The following is an 18,054-nucleotide window of genomic DNA, read 5'->3' on the forward strand; positions in this document are numbered from 1 at the left end:
AACCTAAGTAGTATCTCCGCGTTTCCAGTGACGTCGAAAACCCCCACTTCCGCGGGAGAAAAAAAAATCTTTGAGATTCGACAATTTTGGAATTGACAAACCTCGGACAACACACTCAGGATTCATTCTTTCTGGCTCATAGATTATACTCCACTATGCCGACTGAACTCGAAGAGGTACGTGTCTACAGCCTACGATATCGATTAGCTCTTACTCACATCTTTCTATAGCTGGTGGAATTCCTGCACCATGGCAACACCCAAATCAGACAAATCGGTACGGCAGCTTCTCTCGCCCAAAATATATGATCTAACAGCTCAAAGCTTGCGAAAACCTCGTCGGCTTCTCCACGGCCCAGCCAGACTTGTTCAAGCGCCATCAACTCCTACCCGTCCGCGATTTGAAGCTTCTAGTCCGCGATTACATTGTGCGTTCTTTGCGATCATGGCGGGTCATACTTGACTGATATATTTGGACAGCCAATTGCGAAAAATGCATTGACCATCCTGATCAACTTGTCTAGTGATGAAGAGATATTGAAACTTCTCGCCGAGGATGAGTTTATTGAGGACCTGCTTGCGAAATTGACAGTGAGTTGTCTTGGATATCAATCCTATGGGCAGCAATGGGGCTAATGTGTTTGATCCCAGAATGTCAAGGAGCCCAACGCCGATGAAGTGGCCATGCTTTTGGCCAATCTCGTTAAATCCGAAAACCTAAAGAAGCTGTTATCCCTCAAGCGCAAAGCCCCCGAATCTGTATCTACCTCCGGGAACGCGATCGACCAGTTGATGGACTGCTTTGTGAAGGGTGCCGAGGGTTCTCTCAACAAGCACGCCAATTATGATTACCTGTCGTACGTGTTTGCTGACCTGTCCCAGACGGAAGAGGGCAGGGCATATTTCATCAAACGCCAGGAGTACGATGGGGTGGTCCCCATCACCAAGCTCACAGTCTTCACGGAGCACAAAAGTGATATTCGGAGAAAGGGCATCGCATCCACGATCAAGAACGTGGCCTTTGAAGTCGATTCTCATCCAATGCTCTTTGCCGAGGATGAGGTTAATCTTTTGCCCTATCTGTTGCTCCCGCTTGCAGGTCCAGAGGAGCTGTCGGAAGAGGATACGGCAGACATGCTGCCAGATCTTCAGTTATTGCCCCCCGATAAGCAACGAGATAGCGATACCACCATCATCACGACCCATCTCGAAACCTTGCTTCTCCTGACCACAACTCGGGACGGCCGGGAGAAGATGCGAGCAGTTGGAGTTTACCCTTTGATCCGTGAAACCCATATGCATGTTGAAGATGAGAATGTGACAGAGGCTTGCGACCGGTTAGTGCAGGTCCTGATGCGAGACGAGGAACCCGAAGAGGCCCAAGGGGAGCCCGAACAACCTCAAGTCGAGGCACCTAAAAACGAGGATGAACAGGTTGTAGAACTGTTTTAATGATTAGATACCAAATCAATTGTACATATAGAAGTTAACACATGTATGTATACAACAAATATTGTATAATTGTATATCGTACGGAGTACGGAGTACATACATAGTAACCTTGGAACCTTTGGAAAGGGAAGATAAATCTGCCGATGTCGGGTGGGGCAGCATCCTTGTTCGGGGGGCTTTTCACCACACTACGCTATGACTTTAGACCTCCACTAGCTCTGGTTTTCTCTCTTCTGATTCCTCAATGCCCAGAATCGATCTCGAGCTACTGCACGCCCTAACCTGAAATACTCAAAAGTATTTCATCATTCCCCCCACCATCACGTCGAGCAATATTCCACTGCGGACGCGGAAGCTGTCTTGCCCCTCGGTCCCGAGGCGCAAGTGGCTTCCCGCTGAATCGGATCGAACTGATTCCAATTTTGATGATTGTGCGAGCGACAATGGAAACTACCCCGAAATCGACAATCTACCACCCGACGTGAACCCCGACACAGGGATTGTTCAGCGCTTTCGGGCCTTCATGTCGCGCGCCCCTCTTCTTCGCTCGACGCCCGTCCTGGGTGCTTCCTCTTACGGATCATTGCGAAGCCCAGACGAATCGGAAGAGGATATATCGATTTCGCGTGGTCGGAACGTTCGCGGGGGATTACAACGCGCGAGCTTCGAAAATGGCATTGGAAGTTCTTCCAACGTACCGGGGTCTACTCCGAGGCGATCACATTCCTCTGCCAGACAACGAAACAGCTTCTATGCAGAGAGGGGCAATCGTCGGCCTTCATCCGCTGCGTCAGATGTGGGATTGGGCCCTGATTCGAAATACTCGTTTGCCACGGGATTGGCCATACCGGGCAACCCGGTGAGGCAGGAGACACCGGTGTCTTCGCCATATATGACAAGTGATGATGAAAATGTCCTCGACATTGATGATGATGATTCAAAATCCTCGGGTGAGGATCCTCCAGACAATTCGCCGTACGCCCAAGTACGAGCTTCAGTTCCAGCGACGGATGATATCTCTCTTTCTATTAACAGTAGGCTTTCTTTCTGATGCATTTTTCCTGCTTATATCTAATAGCTTCTAGCACCACGGATGTGGATTCTCTCTTTGTTATTCTCTTTGAGCGGGTCTGCCGCCAATCTTTTCTTTTCCTTGCGCTATCCCAGTGTTGCTATTACCCCAATCATTGCCCTTGTTCTAGTCCACCCACTGGGCAAGTTTTGGGATGTGATTTTCAAACAAACAGGTGACCCTCTCGAGATTTTTGAGAACGGATCCCTTCACCACCGAGAATCACCCTCCGGCGAGATCGAGGCCCTTCCTGTTCCATTGGCATCTCGGGTCAGACTTTGGTTTGCCCAGGGCCGTTGGAACGAGAAGGAGCATGCTTGTGTCTACATTAGCAGCAATGTTTCCTTTGGATTTGCTTTTGCCACCGATGTTAGTACACCAACAAAATATCTGTGACGAAGCTGACCAAGACAGGTTATTGTCGAGCAACATAAATTTTACAACCAAGATGTTCCAATTATGTATCAGCTGCTGCTCATCATATCGACTCAGGTTTTGGGATATGCATTCGCGGGTCTAACTCGACGATTCCTCGTGCGGCCATCGGCTATGATCTGGCCCGGAACCCTGATGTCCACTGCAATGTTCTCTACAATGCACAAGTCTGTCAACAAAAAGGCAAATGGATGGAGTATATCCCGATATAAATTCTTCGTCATTGTGTGGGCAGGGGCGTTTCTCTGGTACTTTGTTCCTGGACTGTTAATGCCTGCTTTAAGTTATTTTAATGTGATCACTTGGTTGGCACCCAAAAACGTTGTGGTCTCCAATTTGGTAAGACACCCAGATCGGTCGTCTTCTACTGCTTTGACTAATTTTTCTAGTTTGGTGTTGCTTCTGGTCTCGGGATGTTCCCCATGACCTTCGATTGGGCTCAGATTGCCTATATTGGCTCCCCATTACTCACCCCTTGGTGGGCTGCAGCTAATATCGTGACGGGACTGGTGATTGTCATCTGGATAGTCGCCCCAATACTTTGTAAGATCTGTCCATCTTATCTCATTTGAATCGGCTGACCAAACGAAGATTACAAAAATGTTCTTTTCTCCGCATATATGCCCATAGTTTCAACAGCAGTATTCGACAATACTGGGCGACCATACAACGTGAGCCGAATCTTGACCACGGATTTTTTGTTCGATGAAAAGGCCTATCAGGATTACTCATCCGTTTATCTCCCAATCACCTATGTGCTGTCCTACGGTGTTCAATTTGCTGCTTTGACATCTCTTGTCACTCACACCATTTGCTGGTATGGGAAGGACATCTGGCATCAGACCAGAAAGTCTTTTGAGGAAAGACGAGAAGTGCCAGCCATGGAGACATACCAGCCCCTGCGCGGAAGCAATGATACGATTCGTCAGAGTTATGATATCCCAAGGACTAGCTCTCATGAACCGAGTCAGGAAGTTCCATTGGGAGGGGATGATGTCCATTGCCGCTTGATGAGGCGCTACAAGGACGCTCCTCTCATGTGGTATCTTCTCGTGCTCATTTCTATGCTGGCCATTGCCATCTTCACAGTGGAATAGTACGTTTTCCTCTCTCTTTGATCTTTGACAGTAGCTGACCCTGGCCCAAAAGTTATCCAACGCACCTACCTTGGTATGGGCTACTCTTGGCCCTTGGTATTACTTGTGTGTTTTTCATCCCAGTGGGCATCATAATGGCCGTCACCAATCAGCATAGCAGCCTCTACCTAATCTGCCAACTCACTTGCGGTATTGTATTCCCAGGAAGGCCTGTAGCGAACATGATTTTCGTGACCTACTCATATATCAGCTCTGCACAAGGGATCAAATTTTCCTCGGACCTCAAACTTGGCCATTACATGAAAATCCCACCACGAATTCTGTTTAGCGTCCAGATGATGGCGACGTTGGTCTCGAGTCTAACCCAAATTGGTGTGCTGAACTGGATGTTCACTTTCGTCCCAGGACTTTGCACCCCGGAGGCCATCAATGGTTTCAATTGTCCCATTGCTCGAGTCCATTTCAACGGCAGCATTCTCTGGGGAGTCGTTGGACCCCAGCGGTTCTTTGGCCCAGGAGGGCTATATCGTCCGCTTGTCTGGGCCTTTTTAGTAGGAGCAGTCGCCCCTCTCGGAGCATGGCTTCTAGGCAGACACAGCAAGAAGAGCTTCTGGCGTAAGGTCAACTTCCCTATACTGTTTGGCAGTCTGAGCTGGATCCCACCTGCAACTGGGCTCAACTTTTCCATCTGGGCCCTTGTATGTTTTGTGTTCAATTATGTGATCCGGAGAAGGAAGACCGCATGGTGGGAAAAATATGCAATGACCTTGTCAGCCGCATTGGATTCTGGCTTGGCATTTGCAGTGGTCGTTGTCTTCTTCGCCTTCATTTACCCTGGCTGGGTCGATAATTTCAAATGGTGGGGGACGGAGATCTATAAACAAGTAAGTCCTTGGTCCTCTGGTCACTTGATGTCTGCTAACTATGTCTTAAGGGCTGTGATTGGATTGCTTGTCCGTATAAACCACTAGAACCAGGCCAACGATTCGGACAGTAGATTTTGCATCAATTCAAAAAGAAATATAGAAATTCCAGTGAAATAATACAAATATTGAAATATATCAGTAAATATGCTACGTACGTCTTGTACCTACATACCAAAATAGAAAATCAAGAATAGTCGGTCACTTATGCGGCATTTATACTTAGATAATCTGAATATGTAGTCAGTTAGCTCAAGAGAATATTGAAGACGGTCAATCACGATGTGTTGATATCCTTCTGTTTTCTATTTCCCTCAGTATTGACTATGACCTGGAAGGCTACCTAAGTAAGTAGCGGTTAGAGCTCACGTACTGGAGTTGGAACCTTCCAAGGAAGTGATCTTAAGTATGTACGTAAAAGAGCCTCCTAGTGCACGGACCACACGACCCGGAGACATCACCTAGTCACGTGCCTCTCATTGGGGCGGGTAAACTTTCGCTCCGAAGTCTACCGTCATACCTCTGGTTCACTGCCTCAGCTCTTTCAAAGTGACCTCCAAGGTTTCCCATCTCTCACTCTTTTTAAATCTGCCCCCCCCCTTGTCGCAAGATAAGCCAGAAAAAAAAAGTTACATTTGTTCCATATTTCTACTCCTGGCGCGATCTGTCGCGTCGCCCTCTACAACTCGTACGACTCTGTTTTGTACGTCGGCAACATGTCGACCCCAACAAATCCCTCGAATGCCCGCACTCCAACTGGGCCAAATGGTGCACCGCTGATGAGGATGCGTCGCCCAAAAGCAGCAGATCCTTTAGTTCGACCGAAGAGAAGGCCTGCTCCCAAACCAGCTGGCGCTATTCCCGCCCGCAATGGAACAGCCACCAAGACTCTTCCCTCACGGCCGCAGATGTCCAACCCCCAGACAATCTTTCCATCCGAGCGACCTATGCTTGAGCTTTCAAACAACCAAATGGCATCAAATGGATTCAGCGGCCCTTTGCTCAGTGATAAATACTTTGATTATCCAGTGGTGACGACAAAGCGAGCGATGATGGAGGGGCTGAAGCACCACATAGCGCGGTTTGCCTCGAAGAAAAGTGTTGACCCACGTGATGAATCACAATTTACCCGACCAGTTCGACTTCACCGCCGCGACCCACGTTCACGAAATCATGATCCAAATTCGGGAAGGACCGAAATCGATGGCCAGCCTATGGATGAAGCTGAACGTGAAGCCTTTGATGCTCGAAAGGCAGCACGCGAAAAAGAGCGCGCTGAGAACCTTTCCCAAATCGCTCCCGCCCTCGGCTCAACCTCGAAAAGACCAAATGCCCCGAAGCAGAAGACGCAGCAGGTTTTCAAGTCGGATATGACCCCCGAAGAGATTGCAAGGGCACGGATCAAGTATGAAGAGGCCTTGCCATGGCATTTGGAGGATTTCGACAACCAGCATACCTGGGTTGGAAACTACGAAGCAGCACTATCTGAAACACATGCAATCTTTATCCTCGAAAACGGAAAGATGAGAATGATTCCGGCTGAGAAGTGGTACAAGTTCAACGCTAAGAGTAACTTTAAGGCTTTGACCATTGATGAAGCAGAGAAATTCATGGCCAAGAGAGTGAAAGACCCTCGATGGTTCATGGAAAAGCAGCAGCAGTTGGAGCAAGAAAAAGAATTGGAAACATACGCTAAGCAGCGCAAAGTCTACGCCGGAAAACAGGGCACAACTTCTGGAAAGGGCGCGGGATTGGAGGCTGGTGAGATGGATTTTGAAGAGGATCGATTTGCCGACGACGAAGAGCATGATGACCTCTTCAATGAGGATGAAGATGCCAAGGATGCCGAAAAGAGGATCAAAGAGGACCAGCTCAAGGCGAATGTGTTCAATCTCAAGGACGAGAAGGAGTATGACGCTGAAGAATTGCGCGAGAAACGTGAACGAGAGGCCCGGCGTGTGTTGGGCAAGGGTGTGCGCAAGGCCCTGAAGAAGAGAGAACGGAACTTTGATTACAGCAGCGGTTCCGACATCAATCCGTACACGGATGAGGAGGTAGATATTCACCTGCCTTCGATAGTAACCCAAAACTAATGTAGACAGAGCTCCGATGACAGCGAAACCGAGCGGGCCAAGGAGGAGGAACGGAAGAAGGCAGAAGAAGAAAAGATCCAGAAAGAGAAAGAAGCGATCTCCTCCAAGGGAACAAATACTCCCTCCGGTCGACCCAAGCATACAGATGCCCTGAAGAAAGTTCCAGCTGCTGGATCTCGGAAAAGACTTGGATCGCCCAACGCTTCCGATGCAAGTGGTACCGATACATCTCGGAAGAAGGCTAAAAACATGCATCTCCCTACGTCTCAACCTCCGTCTCGTCCGATCTCCCCATCTGCTTTGCAGGTATGTACAATCATTCTCCCTTGTTAAATACATACTGATTGATCTAGGGCAAGAAACGCGTGCGAAACGTTCCTGGCGGCGCTGGATCTGGCAGTGATGTCGACACTGGTGTCGGATCTGGAGCTGAAATGACCGAGGGTGGCAAGATCAAGAAATTGAAACTCAACCCCCCTGGTGTGGCTTCTCGTGGTGGAACTCCGCAAGGGTCCCGCGCCGCAAGTCCTTTGCCTCGACTTCCCGGAAGCCGTGCCAACAGCCCCGACGGTCCCAGAGGTGAGTTCCTCTTGAAATCTATTTTAAAAATACAAGACATAAACTAACCACCTGCAGGCCTTCGTGTATCGACCCCTATTTCTGGAAACCAGACTTTCCCGACGGCCGGGGAAATCTATGCAGCCATTCCAGCATCTGGCATCCTCAGCAGCGACCTCTTGAAGGTCTTCCGTCCTCGTATTGGCGAATCCAAAGAGAACCATCGGAGATTCATTGCCATTGTCAAGGATGTCAGTGTTTATGGCAAAGAGGATCGGCTGCTGCGACCAGGTCCCTGGAAGGGGAACTGAGGGTTGCACAAAGTATTCCAAGTTAAAATCAAATGTCGAATACTTTCTATGTTTTCACTTCTTATCTCCTTTCTTATTTCCTATCTTTCACTCACTGTCCAACAAACACTTTGTGACCGGGAATACCTTGACTATGAATATCTTCCGTCAGCGGTCTATCATAGTTGTTCATAAAGACCACCTACCTAATATCATTACCATGAGCAACCTGCTTTTACATAGTATGTACCAATGAACATTCTTACTGATCTTAAACCCTATCCACATTTGATACCCCCACTTGGTGGCCGAAATAAAGAATTGGAAGCAACTGGCACGAACGTATCATCGATTCCTGATCAATGCTCATTAGCGTAGGTTCCCTTTTGCCAGCCTTTCGCCTGGGCCAGGTTGATACTAAATCCGAAAACTCGGTTCGAATCAAAGACGGAACCTTAGGACATGAACAAATCCTGGGTTGAGACCCTGAGCAAGGGGGAAGCCACTCCAGGGCTGTTACCTGGTCAATCATATTAGTTGGTACTAGGGTTTTTTAAGGTTGCATAAGGTTGTATAGGTAAAAGCTTGGAAGGACGTCGGTCGTACTTTCTGTTGACTTTCCTCCTTTCATTTTCGTTTTCTTTCCACTCAGCAATGAAAGCCTGACAATCAGCCCTCAAAATGGTGCCGCTGTTGCTCGTTCATTACGTGGGATTAAAACTCAACTCACCGTCATAATCGCTACAACATTGGATATGACGACTTTGATCCCGATCATATCTACCACCGGGATTATCACACTTGGAAATCAAGTTTCTGGATTTCTCACTGCATCGTCACCACAATTCTTCTCATTGCCGTGCTGGAAATTTTCATTCTGAAAACAAAATTCTGCATGCTATTTAGATTGAATATGATCGAAGAGATACAGGTTACGTCTGATATTTCCTTGAAGCCCTGTTGCGCGATACTTCACCATGAAAACCCTTACCAAGTTTAGTTTCGGACCAAGCAATGCCAGGAATGTCGACACTTTCTGATCACCTCGGTTCTTTTTCAGAAAATCTGATTCTCAAAGACTAACAGACCCTCGTCCATCAAGTCGATACAGGCGAAGGTATTCGTATTCTTGGGGAGAGCCATCAGGCACGATGGCTTCAGAAGATGATTCCCGGCCTGGAGGTGCTTCGTACCCGCCGGGCTTACCCTAGGACAATGAAACGTCATGGCTACAATGATATATGAAGCTACCACGAGTGCCATAAACGGACTGCAACGTGGCAATGGTCGTCAACTCTTCAACCCGGAGGCCACCGAGCACACCAGGGCCCTTAGCAAGAGCCGCGAGAACCGCAATACTTCCCTGTCTTTCGATCGAATTCTCAGAAGATATGTGGCCAGAAACAAAGGCAAAGCCCCTAAAAAGGCAGGCGAGAAGAAACAATTCATCCTCAGCGGGTTCTTTCTAAAAAGCCATGGTTAGGGAGCTGGCGGCCTCGAACACAAGCTTGAAGCATCAGAGATAGGCTGCTTTAACCCAGACCACAAAACTCAGGCCAATGCTAACCCTGAGAACCATGCAAACCACTAGTAGTCAGCAACGCAACTCCCTGCATCAATCACTATCCCGTTTTTGAATCGCCTTTCCTTTTTTAAAGCACAAACTGTCAATCCTTAACTACATGCTCTTTCTACTGCGAAGCAGAGCATGAATTAAATTGAAATGCTCAAATCCGAAACGGTCGTTCTATCCCATATGAGCTATTCATTGAAGAACAAGAATATAAACTGGCACTATGATTTATTTTTTAGATACCCTCCAAGATGTCGGAAATCGATTGCTGGATCTCAACAAAAGAGGTCATCTCTATGTCTCTGCTGCGGGAAATTTGCTGGATTCCTCGCCGGTGGGACGAATCCATCTTTCAGATGCCTTCCAATATCTTTTTGGAATAATTAGCCGCAAATTACAGGGAACAGGTAGTGAGAAAAACATATAAAAATGCCTTTTTCCGTGCATAATAAGCGGCTTAGCTTCTATTATAGATGAATGTACTAGAGTGAAATTGAAGAAAGATGCATTCAACAGAGCACGTAGTGAATTCTATGCCACAATCGATACGCTCAAACAACAGGCAGCCTTCCGACGTCATACAATAATAGTCCACACAACATATTTCCAAGATTTGGTGATCCGTAGCTTCAACTCATCCGTGATACATATGTATGATAGAGATCCAATCCCTCTGCTCTACCACATCAAGCTCAATCATTAGGTTATATAGATGATAGTGACAACATGCCGCTAAATTGACGAGCCCCCTCAACTGGAGAAACCCAGTTTAACCGTCTATCAGTGTATATCTCGATTTCAGGCTTCCGTTCATTCAACATTCCCATGTCATCAAATATTCCTGCCCGGAGGACTGTAAGCTCGTCAGGATCTCCGTTGGAGTTTGTCTTCCGTCCGAAAAGCAGGGTGCCTATTGCTTTTGTTAGATGCTGTCTTCCCCAAACTTAGTATCAGTATAATACATAAAACATACCACAGTCGGGACAGATATAGTTCTCAATAGGATTTCCGCTGTCCGATATTTTGGCCACTGCTTTCGGACTTCCAGAGATCTCCAGTTCTGCGGTCTTGACGATGAAGCTGTAGGTATAGAGTGACCCAGTAAGCTTGCGACAATCGAGACAGTGGCACAGTGCCTGGAATATAAGATTAGCTTGGTTTAACCAAATTTGAATCCTATGGGTTGTAAGATTGTACTTACCGTCGTTAGAGGCTGGCCATGATGTTCAACTCGGACATTGCCGCAGAAACAGCCGCCAACAGCCATTCTTATAGAGTGTTTCGTAATAGTATCTGCTCGAGAAGTGTTTCACAAAGGGTTTAAGAGACATAAGTATGAATATAGGCAACATTCTGACTTGTGACTAAGCACTTGGTGGGGTTCCGGGGGCCTCAACACTCCCTAGGTAAAAGTATTGGGCAAACTTGTTGAGATGAATGCCTACGTCAGTGGTAAGCACTAGCGTGAAGTATACGGAGTACGGAGTACAGAAAAAGGATCCGAGGTGGTCTCTGTGGACTATGGAACTGTGAATCCTTTTTTACATTGTATACTGGACAGAGCTCTTTGTTTATTTGAAGAGAAAGGAAATGAAAAAGAACTAATAAATGTCATCACTCCCATTATAAACACAACGAACCAGGAGACGAAGCTGGTTCGAAATCTAAAAAAAACATAAATCACAATCATTACGTCTCAACCCAAGAGAACATTTAGCCCCTAGGATCTATATGCGAAAGAAAGAAAATGTACCTCTAAAACTGCGAGACAGCAACAGCAACAGCTTGCGAGTCGCTGTGGCTGATGCTAACGCTGACATGCTTGACACCGGCCTGTTTGGCGGCAGCGGCGGCAGCACCGTGAAGCTAGAGATATGTTAGCGTTGTCACCGGGAATCATGGGATAATCATGCACTTACGTTCACAACCGGAGCACCGTTGGCATCAACTCCGATCTCAATATCCTTCAGGGGAGCACCAGCACCCTTGCTGCTGACACCCAATGACTTGAAGACAGCTTCCTTGGCACTCCACCGGCCCGCGAACGAGGACTGTGGGGAGGCAGTCTTGCGGCAGTAATCCTGTTCACTCTTAGTGAAGTTTCGCTCGACGAAGGTCTCGTTCTCAATGTTGACGGAATCGATGTGCTCGACGTCAACACCGACCTTTGAGTTCTTGGCGGCGTTAGCCTTGGCAAGGGACTCGAGGGTCTGGCGAGTGCTTTCGGATTGCTTGGCTTCGGGGGCAGTGGTCGAGTACTTGAGCTCAGAGGTCTTCTTGTCGACAGACACACGGTAGTCGGGGTTCAGGAAGACCTTGCTCTGCTGTTCATCCTCGTAAGGAGCCTTGTTCTTGGCAACGAAGATAGTGTTGTTGATCAGGCCATTGTGGAAGTAGCGGTAAGCCTTCTTCTGGCGAGCCTCGACCTTGGTCTTGTAGGCCTGGTACTGAGCCTGGTCAAGAGTGGCATACAGGTACTTGGGGTGAATACCAATAACCTGAGCACCCTTCTGACCGAAACCGAAAGAGGTGACGGAGAACGCCTTGACACCGTCGGTCTGGATGCTGCGGCTGGGGTAGACAATGTAGTCGAACTTCTCCATGACCTTGTCAACGTTGTCAGCGTTGCGGTTGCCCGGAACGAGACCGCTGTCCAAGACTTGCAAGCAGCCGTTAAACATCCAGGCACCGGCAGCACCCTTGGGGTGACCAGTGAGGTACTTCTGGAAGATACCCATTACTGCATTACCCTTGGTGCGTCCGAGGTGCTTCATCTGTTGACAGATAACATCGGACTCGTTCTTGTCGTTTGCAACAGTCGAGGTACCGTGGAAGGAGGCAACATCAATGTCATCAACGGTGAGACCCCAAGTAGCCATAGCACCACGGAGAGGAGCGATGCGAGAATCTTGCTTCCAGAAGTTGTTACCCAGACTGTATTGGGCATCCTTCTCCTGGCGAATGGCTTCGCGCTCAATGTGCTGAGCACGCTCCTGCATGTACTCGACCTCGTTGAAGGTCTCATCGCTCTGAGCCTTCATGGCATCAGCCTCCTCCTGGAGGTACAGAAGCTCTGATTCTTGCCATTCGTTGATCTGCTTCTTGCGAAGATCCAATTGACGGCGACGGTACTTAATGTCCAACAGAGGGGATGGGAACTTGCCGGGGTTCTCGCGGGCGGTGGTCAGGACACCCTGGCCAGGAGCGGGAACGGACCGTCCGATCTTGTCGGTGGCGGTCGTGGTCAGAGCAATGATACCGTGGATTGGCACACCCATATCGAGAGCAAGCTGTGCAGTCATGATGAGTTGCATACCACAACCCTGGGACTCCATGAAACCAGCGCGAGTGGTGGTAGTGGGTCGTGACATCTCTTGCGGGGTGCGACCGTGGGCAAATTCATCTTCAGCGTTGCTAGTGGCCTTCATGTTGGCGAACTCATAAGAGCCCTCCTCCTGGAAGTCATCGAAACCACCAACGAAGCAAACGCGGGCCTTGCCCTCGACAATAGTCTCGTAACCAATATCCACAGACTCAACAGCCGTGGCACAAGCACCGACGGGAGTCTTAATAGGACCGGTAGAGGACAACAGAAGCATGTTGACCCAGGCGGACATAGTGTTGATGAAGGACTCCTGCAAGATATCCTTTTGCAAGGGCTTGTCCAGGAAACGATCCTTGTACATACCGCGCAAAGCGTGGGTACCACCAATACCCGAGCCAATACAGTTACCAACCTCAGACAGGTGGACATACTTGTAGAACTCGTAAGGGTCGGTGATACCGGCGGAAAGCATAGCCTCAGCAGTGCAGACCAGAACAAAGAGGGTCACAGGATCCACCTGCGAAATAATATCGTCGGGGATACCATAGCGACTGGCGTCCCAGCCTGTAGGCACCTGGCCGGCGACAAGACGATCGAACTGCAATGCCTTAGGGATGAGCATAGTGGCGCCCTTGCAAAGACGGACGGTGTACTCTCCAGACTCGGGGATCTCGAAGATCTCAACCTTGTCTCCATGTTCACGCTTGAATTCTTCGGCTGTCTCCTTAGAAGCCTCGAAAGGTTCGAGGTCCTCCTGGATAACAATTTCTTGAAGAAGCTGCTTCTTCTTAGGATCGTATCCCTTGAACAACTCGGGCTCGATGAGACGGATACCAGTGTGCTCCAAGATATGCTTCTCGTACTTGGATTTGACATCCTTGTCATCAACGGGCTCGTTGGTCTTGGCATCAACCCAGCCAGAGTAGGCCTGGCCCTTGAGGGGACCATTGTGGTGCTTAATCAGACCCATGATCCACGCCATCTCGACGCAGCCCTCCAATGAGAACTTGCCCTTAGACTCCATCTCCCATCGGGTACGGGAGTTACCCCAAGGACCGACTTCAGAGAAACCAGTGACAACGACCACCTTGTCTAGGTTGACCATACCCTTCAGGTTTTCATTAAGCGGCTTGACTTCCTTCTCCCAGTCGGGCAAGTTGGGGAATTCAAACTTGATATTGGCACGGGGCTCCGCAACAACCTTCTTGTAAAGAACTCCACTGTCTTCGCCGTTAACGATCTTGTGCTCAATGGCGGTCTCCTTGATGACAGCCTGGCGGACATCGCTGGTCTCCATGATGTCGGTGCGAAGCTTGGTCATCAGACCCTTGAGGTCCGGAATGAACTGCAGACCACCGTTAAGATCAGCAAAGACTGGATCGAGCTGGCAAAGGTTGACGATGGCCGGAGACATCAGTCCGAGAAGGTTGAAAGCCATCTCCTGCTGGGAGAATGTACGGACGCCAAGCTTCTCAACGCCTTCAGCGACCATATTGTTGCCGCTCATCAGACCAGTACCACGGGTCCAGCCAATGACCGCACCACAGATGGTGAGGTAGTGGCCCCAGTTCTCGGAGTACCAACGGTTGAAGAGAGTCTCCAAAGCAAGCTTGGACTCGGAGTACAAGCCATCATTACCAAAGGTGCCGTGGTTTGGTGACAGGGGCAAGATAACTTGAGCAGGACGAGTTTCAAAGCCATGAGCTTGCTTCTGGGTCTTGACTGAGCCCAAAAGACGGAGCAGGTTGGTCAACATGATACGGTGAGCCAACTCGGACTTGGAATCGATGGAGTCGATCTCGCGGCCGTTCTCGGGGATGGCAGCGAATGGAACGATGAAGTCCAAGTCCCATCCAAGACCCTTCTTGCTGTCGTAGATGTAGTCAACCAAAGCCTCAACATCCTGTTTGCTGCCTTGATTGAACGGCACGACCACAAGCTGGGAACCACGAGCACCGTAGCGGGCGTACATGGCCTGGTAGTACTCGGTTACCTCACGCGAGAAGCGACTGGTGGTGACGATGACCTTCGCACCACCGCTGATCAGACCTTGGAGGACCTCGGCGCCAATAGAACCGGCACCGGCACCGGTCATCAGAACGTTCTTGCCCTGGAAGGTGAGACCATCCTTGGCAGCCGACTCCAACACATTCAGATAGGTGCCAGTCAGCTTCTTGTTGTAGTCCCAGCCGTGCTCTGTCTTCTTCTTCAGGTGCAGGAATGGAATGGTCTCTACTTTGCCAGGGCGGGTGGCAGTGTTGCGTTTGGCAGCACTGCGACCACCCTTCTTGGAGTGACCGTTCTCCTGGGGGATAATTTGGCTCTCGTTCATGCCGAGAGCGTGAACGACGTCCTTGTACAGTGCATCAAACTGGAGCTGCGATGACTTAGAGAGGCGATGTTGCTTACGAATAAGCTTGTAAACACTCTTCAGGTCGTTCTGAACCTTAGTGCGGTTGCTGTACTCAGAGATCGGGCCGCCCTCAGCCATGTGCTTGACGTAGTGCTCCAGCTTGCGAGCGCTGGTGCGAGGAGCTTCCTTGTACCCAATGTTGCCACGGGCATCGATGGTTGTTTGTGGGCCTGTAGGCACAGCGACGTCCTTGTAAACTGGAGCCACCTCCAACACTTCGCGACAGTTCTCGATGAGCTGCTGTCCAAGTTCCTTGGCCAGCTGGTAGGTCTCTCCACGCTCAGTTGGGCAGTTGTCGATGTGGTACTGCATGAAGTCAAGGAGGAGGGGGTTGGAGCGGTTCATAATGCGGATACACTGGCTGACAATTTCGCGGTCGACCACCTGCAGGCGACCAAAGATAATATCATAATACATGCTCAAGGCATCTTGACGAGCCCAGTTCCATGAGGAGTCGTAGACACGGGCCTTCAGCTGATCGAATGATGGCTCAATGCCCGAGGCGTAGATGTCACCGTGCTCTGCTTGCCACAAGTCCAGCTGGGCCTGCAGCGCTTTCTGGGTCTCTTGGGATGTAACAAAGGCCTTTTCACCACCACGGAGGTCCATCTTGAGGTAGCGGGCAATGATCTCAAGCTGCTGTTTGAACAGAGCTCGCTGATCCTTGGTCAGGGCATCAATGGCTGCAGGGTCCATGACCATACCACCAGCGCCACCACCGCTATCACCACCGGCAACGGGAGCCGAAAGGTTGACTCCGGCGCTGGCAGCATACTTGTTGGTTACGTCGTCGAGATAGGCCTTAGCATCTGCTTCCGAACCAAGACGAGCAGCGGGCTCCATGGTGATAGCAAGCAGGAGCACACCATCCTGGCGGCCAGATCCCAGACCCCACCGAGTCTCCAGGTATTTTCTAACGGAAGTGATGTTGAAGCCACCGGGCATTTTGGAGGAGACCATTCTGGCGATGAGCGAGGAAGACTGCTTGCCAAGTTGGCCGTTGAATGTGGCTTGCATTGAGGCACCCAACTCATCAAGGGGAACGTCCTCGGGCTTTTCGGGCGTGGAGCCGAATTCCTTACCTAGATCACCTAGGATTTCATTTTGTAATGTGGACTTGCCTATTCACGTGTTAGACCAGACCAAAATTCTTTTTTTTTGACGGGACCAGGCTGTACTTACCTCCAACAAGATCCTTAATGGCTTTTGACAATGGCACGTCTGCGAGGCTCTTCTTTAGCTTCTGAGCAACCAGTGTCCGCAGGATATCGACTGCTGTGACCGGGACATCTTCGACTGAGGCAGCGGGGCCTGCACTGGGGGGCGGGGGAGGGGCTCCGGCTGCAGGAGCGGCTGCTACTGCGGCAGGGGCAGCAGAGGAAGCGGGCTCTGCAGCAGCCTCAGGTTCTTCCTCCACGGGGTCAACATCGTAGTAGATCTCCTTGGCATCCTTATTATAGCAGAGAATCTGGCGCTGGACTGAAGTGGCAGCATCGTAGGCCTCGTACTTGGAGGCTAGCGTCCGCCGAGCCATTCCTCCAAGGGTATCTGCGGGACCAATCTCAACAATGCGCTCGGTGCGCTGTTCGGCGAGGATCACATCTTGGGTCTCGATCCATCGGACGGGGGAGGCGAATTGGTAGGCAAGCAACTCCACCAACAAGGTGTGAGCGAGCTCTTGTTCAACTTCCGGACGCATGGTGGAAGTAATGGGTATCAATTGATTAAATAGAACAAAATTAGGACAACTGTCCGGGTTTGCGGGCGCGACAGACTCGTCGTAGACTGCCCCAAGCGGAGGAGAGAAGGAGTGAGTAGGGAGGATGACTTGAAAGAAAAAAGTAGAGAGAATTAGAATAGGAGTCAATCCTATGAAATGTATCAGTTAAAACTCCCCAAGACAATTGGATTGATGGTCCCAGAAAGAAGGAAGGGAAAAAAAAGGTGGGAAAGGAAATGGAGCACGGAGATAGATGTGGTATCAAATAATACCGGATGGTAATTTTCCCAGTTTTATCAACACTTGTAAAAGAAAATAAAAAAGGAACCACTTACCCTAAAGACAACGGTGGAATTCGAAAGATGAGATTCGAGGAATGAGAAGAGCAATAATTCTGATGATCCCATAAAATGATTAGATTATTAACAGCGACATTCGGAGGAATGGGGAGGGACAACGTCAAAATTGGTGAGGGCGTTGGGGTTCCAGAGCGAGCTTCGGCCGGGGGGATCTGACACTAAGCAACGATGGTGCGGCATTGCGCGGATCATTTGGTAGCTACATATGTAGTAGCTGTGTCAGGGGCTAGGGGGGAGATATATATATATATACATATGTATAATATACTAGTATTCTAGGAGCAACCCCAACTACAATTTACGAAGTGAAGTATACATATATATTTTATATACTATTTAGATCTAACTATACAAAAGTACCTACAATAAAAAAAAAGATATAAGGGTTACAATACATTTGGTAACGCAGTGTAATTCTCAACGGGTTCAACCCAGTCAACAACTCATTGGGGCGGGTCTACTATTGCGCTAAACCTCTTTGGGCTGTCTTCAGTTCAACCAGACCTTTTTTTTCTTTCCCTATTGCTTCGTTCCCCTTCAAGGCTCAATTGTGCTCTGGACCTCTTTTCCTATTTTATATGTATATCTGTTGAAATTGTGTCCCTTTACTTTTCTTTATTCCCTTGATAATACCCCCCTTTTTTCACTTCCCGACCTTTAGGACAGGTCTTAACCCAGTGAGTTGGCCCCCCTCCAGAATTTGGTTCTCGAAATCTAACAGAAGGAAAAAAGGAAACCCCTCGCT

The 18,054-nt window shown here is 49.2% G+C and overlaps 5 protein-coding genes across 5 annotated transcripts; 3 read left to right on the plus strand and 2 right to left on the minus strand.

Annotated features, from left to right (window-relative positions):
- Window positions 1-155: 155 nt before the first annotated feature.
- N7479_008250 (uncharacterized protein) lies at window positions 156-5,052 on the plus strand (the record flags this gene model as incomplete). Its single annotated transcript, XM_057255944.1, has 12 exons — window positions 156-176; window positions 231-276; window positions 324-427; window positions 480-590; window positions 651-1,436; window positions 1,750-2,485; window positions 2,537-2,892; window positions 2,938-3,297; window positions 3,348-3,501; window positions 3,550-4,054; window positions 4,306-4,939; window positions 4,990-5,052. The coding sequence occupies 12 exons, from the start codon at window positions 156-158 to the stop codon at window positions 5,050-5,052; spliced, it is 3,876 nt and encodes a 1,291-aa protein (XP_057109806.1).
- Window positions 5,053-5,694: 642 nt separating this feature from the next.
- Window positions 5,695-7,940, plus strand: N7479_008251 (transcription factor IIF subunit TFG1; the record flags this gene model as incomplete). The annotated part of the gene is made up of 4 exons (XM_057255945.1): window positions 5,695-7,032; window positions 7,081-7,377; window positions 7,425-7,650; window positions 7,708-7,940. 4 exons carry the CDS (start codon window positions 5,695-5,697, stop codon window positions 7,938-7,940), a joined length of 2,094 nt encoding a protein of 697 aa, XP_057109807.1.
- Window positions 7,941-9,144: 1,204 nt separating this feature from the next.
- N7479_008252 (uncharacterized protein) lies at window positions 9,145-9,402 on the plus strand (the record flags this gene model as incomplete). Its single annotated transcript, XM_057255946.1, has 1 exon — window positions 9,145-9,402. The coding sequence occupies one exon, from the start codon at window positions 9,145-9,147 to the stop codon at window positions 9,400-9,402; it is 258 nt and encodes an 85-aa protein (XP_057109808.1).
- Window positions 9,403-10,196: 794 nt separating this feature from the next.
- N7479_008253 (GFA family protein) lies at window positions 10,197-10,759 on the minus strand (the record flags this gene model as incomplete). Its single annotated transcript, XM_057255947.1, has 3 exons — window positions 10,197-10,402; window positions 10,466-10,628; window positions 10,694-10,759. The coding sequence occupies 3 exons, from the start codon at window positions 10,757-10,759 to the stop codon at window positions 10,197-10,199; spliced, it is 435 nt and encodes a 144-aa protein (XP_057109809.1).
- Window positions 10,760-11,247: 488 nt separating this feature from the next.
- N7479_008254 (trifunctional fatty acid synthase subunit FAS2) lies at window positions 11,248-16,929 on the minus strand (the record flags this gene model as incomplete). The annotated part of the gene is made up of 3 exons (XM_057255948.1): window positions 11,248-11,358; window positions 11,412-16,351; window positions 16,413-16,929. The coding sequence occupies 3 exons, from the start codon at window positions 16,927-16,929 to the stop codon at window positions 11,248-11,250; spliced, it is 5,568 nt and encodes a 1,855-aa protein (XP_057109810.1).
- Between the last annotated feature and the right edge of the window lie 1,125 nt (window positions 16,930-18,054).

The sequence above is a fragment of the Penicillium vulpinum genome (assembly GCF_028829585.1).
Source record: "Penicillium vulpinum strain IBT 29486 chromosome Unknown utg000003l_segment0_segment0, whole genome shotgun sequence".
NCBI lineage: Eukaryota > Fungi > Ascomycota > Eurotiomycetes > Eurotiales > Aspergillaceae > Penicillium > Penicillium vulpinum.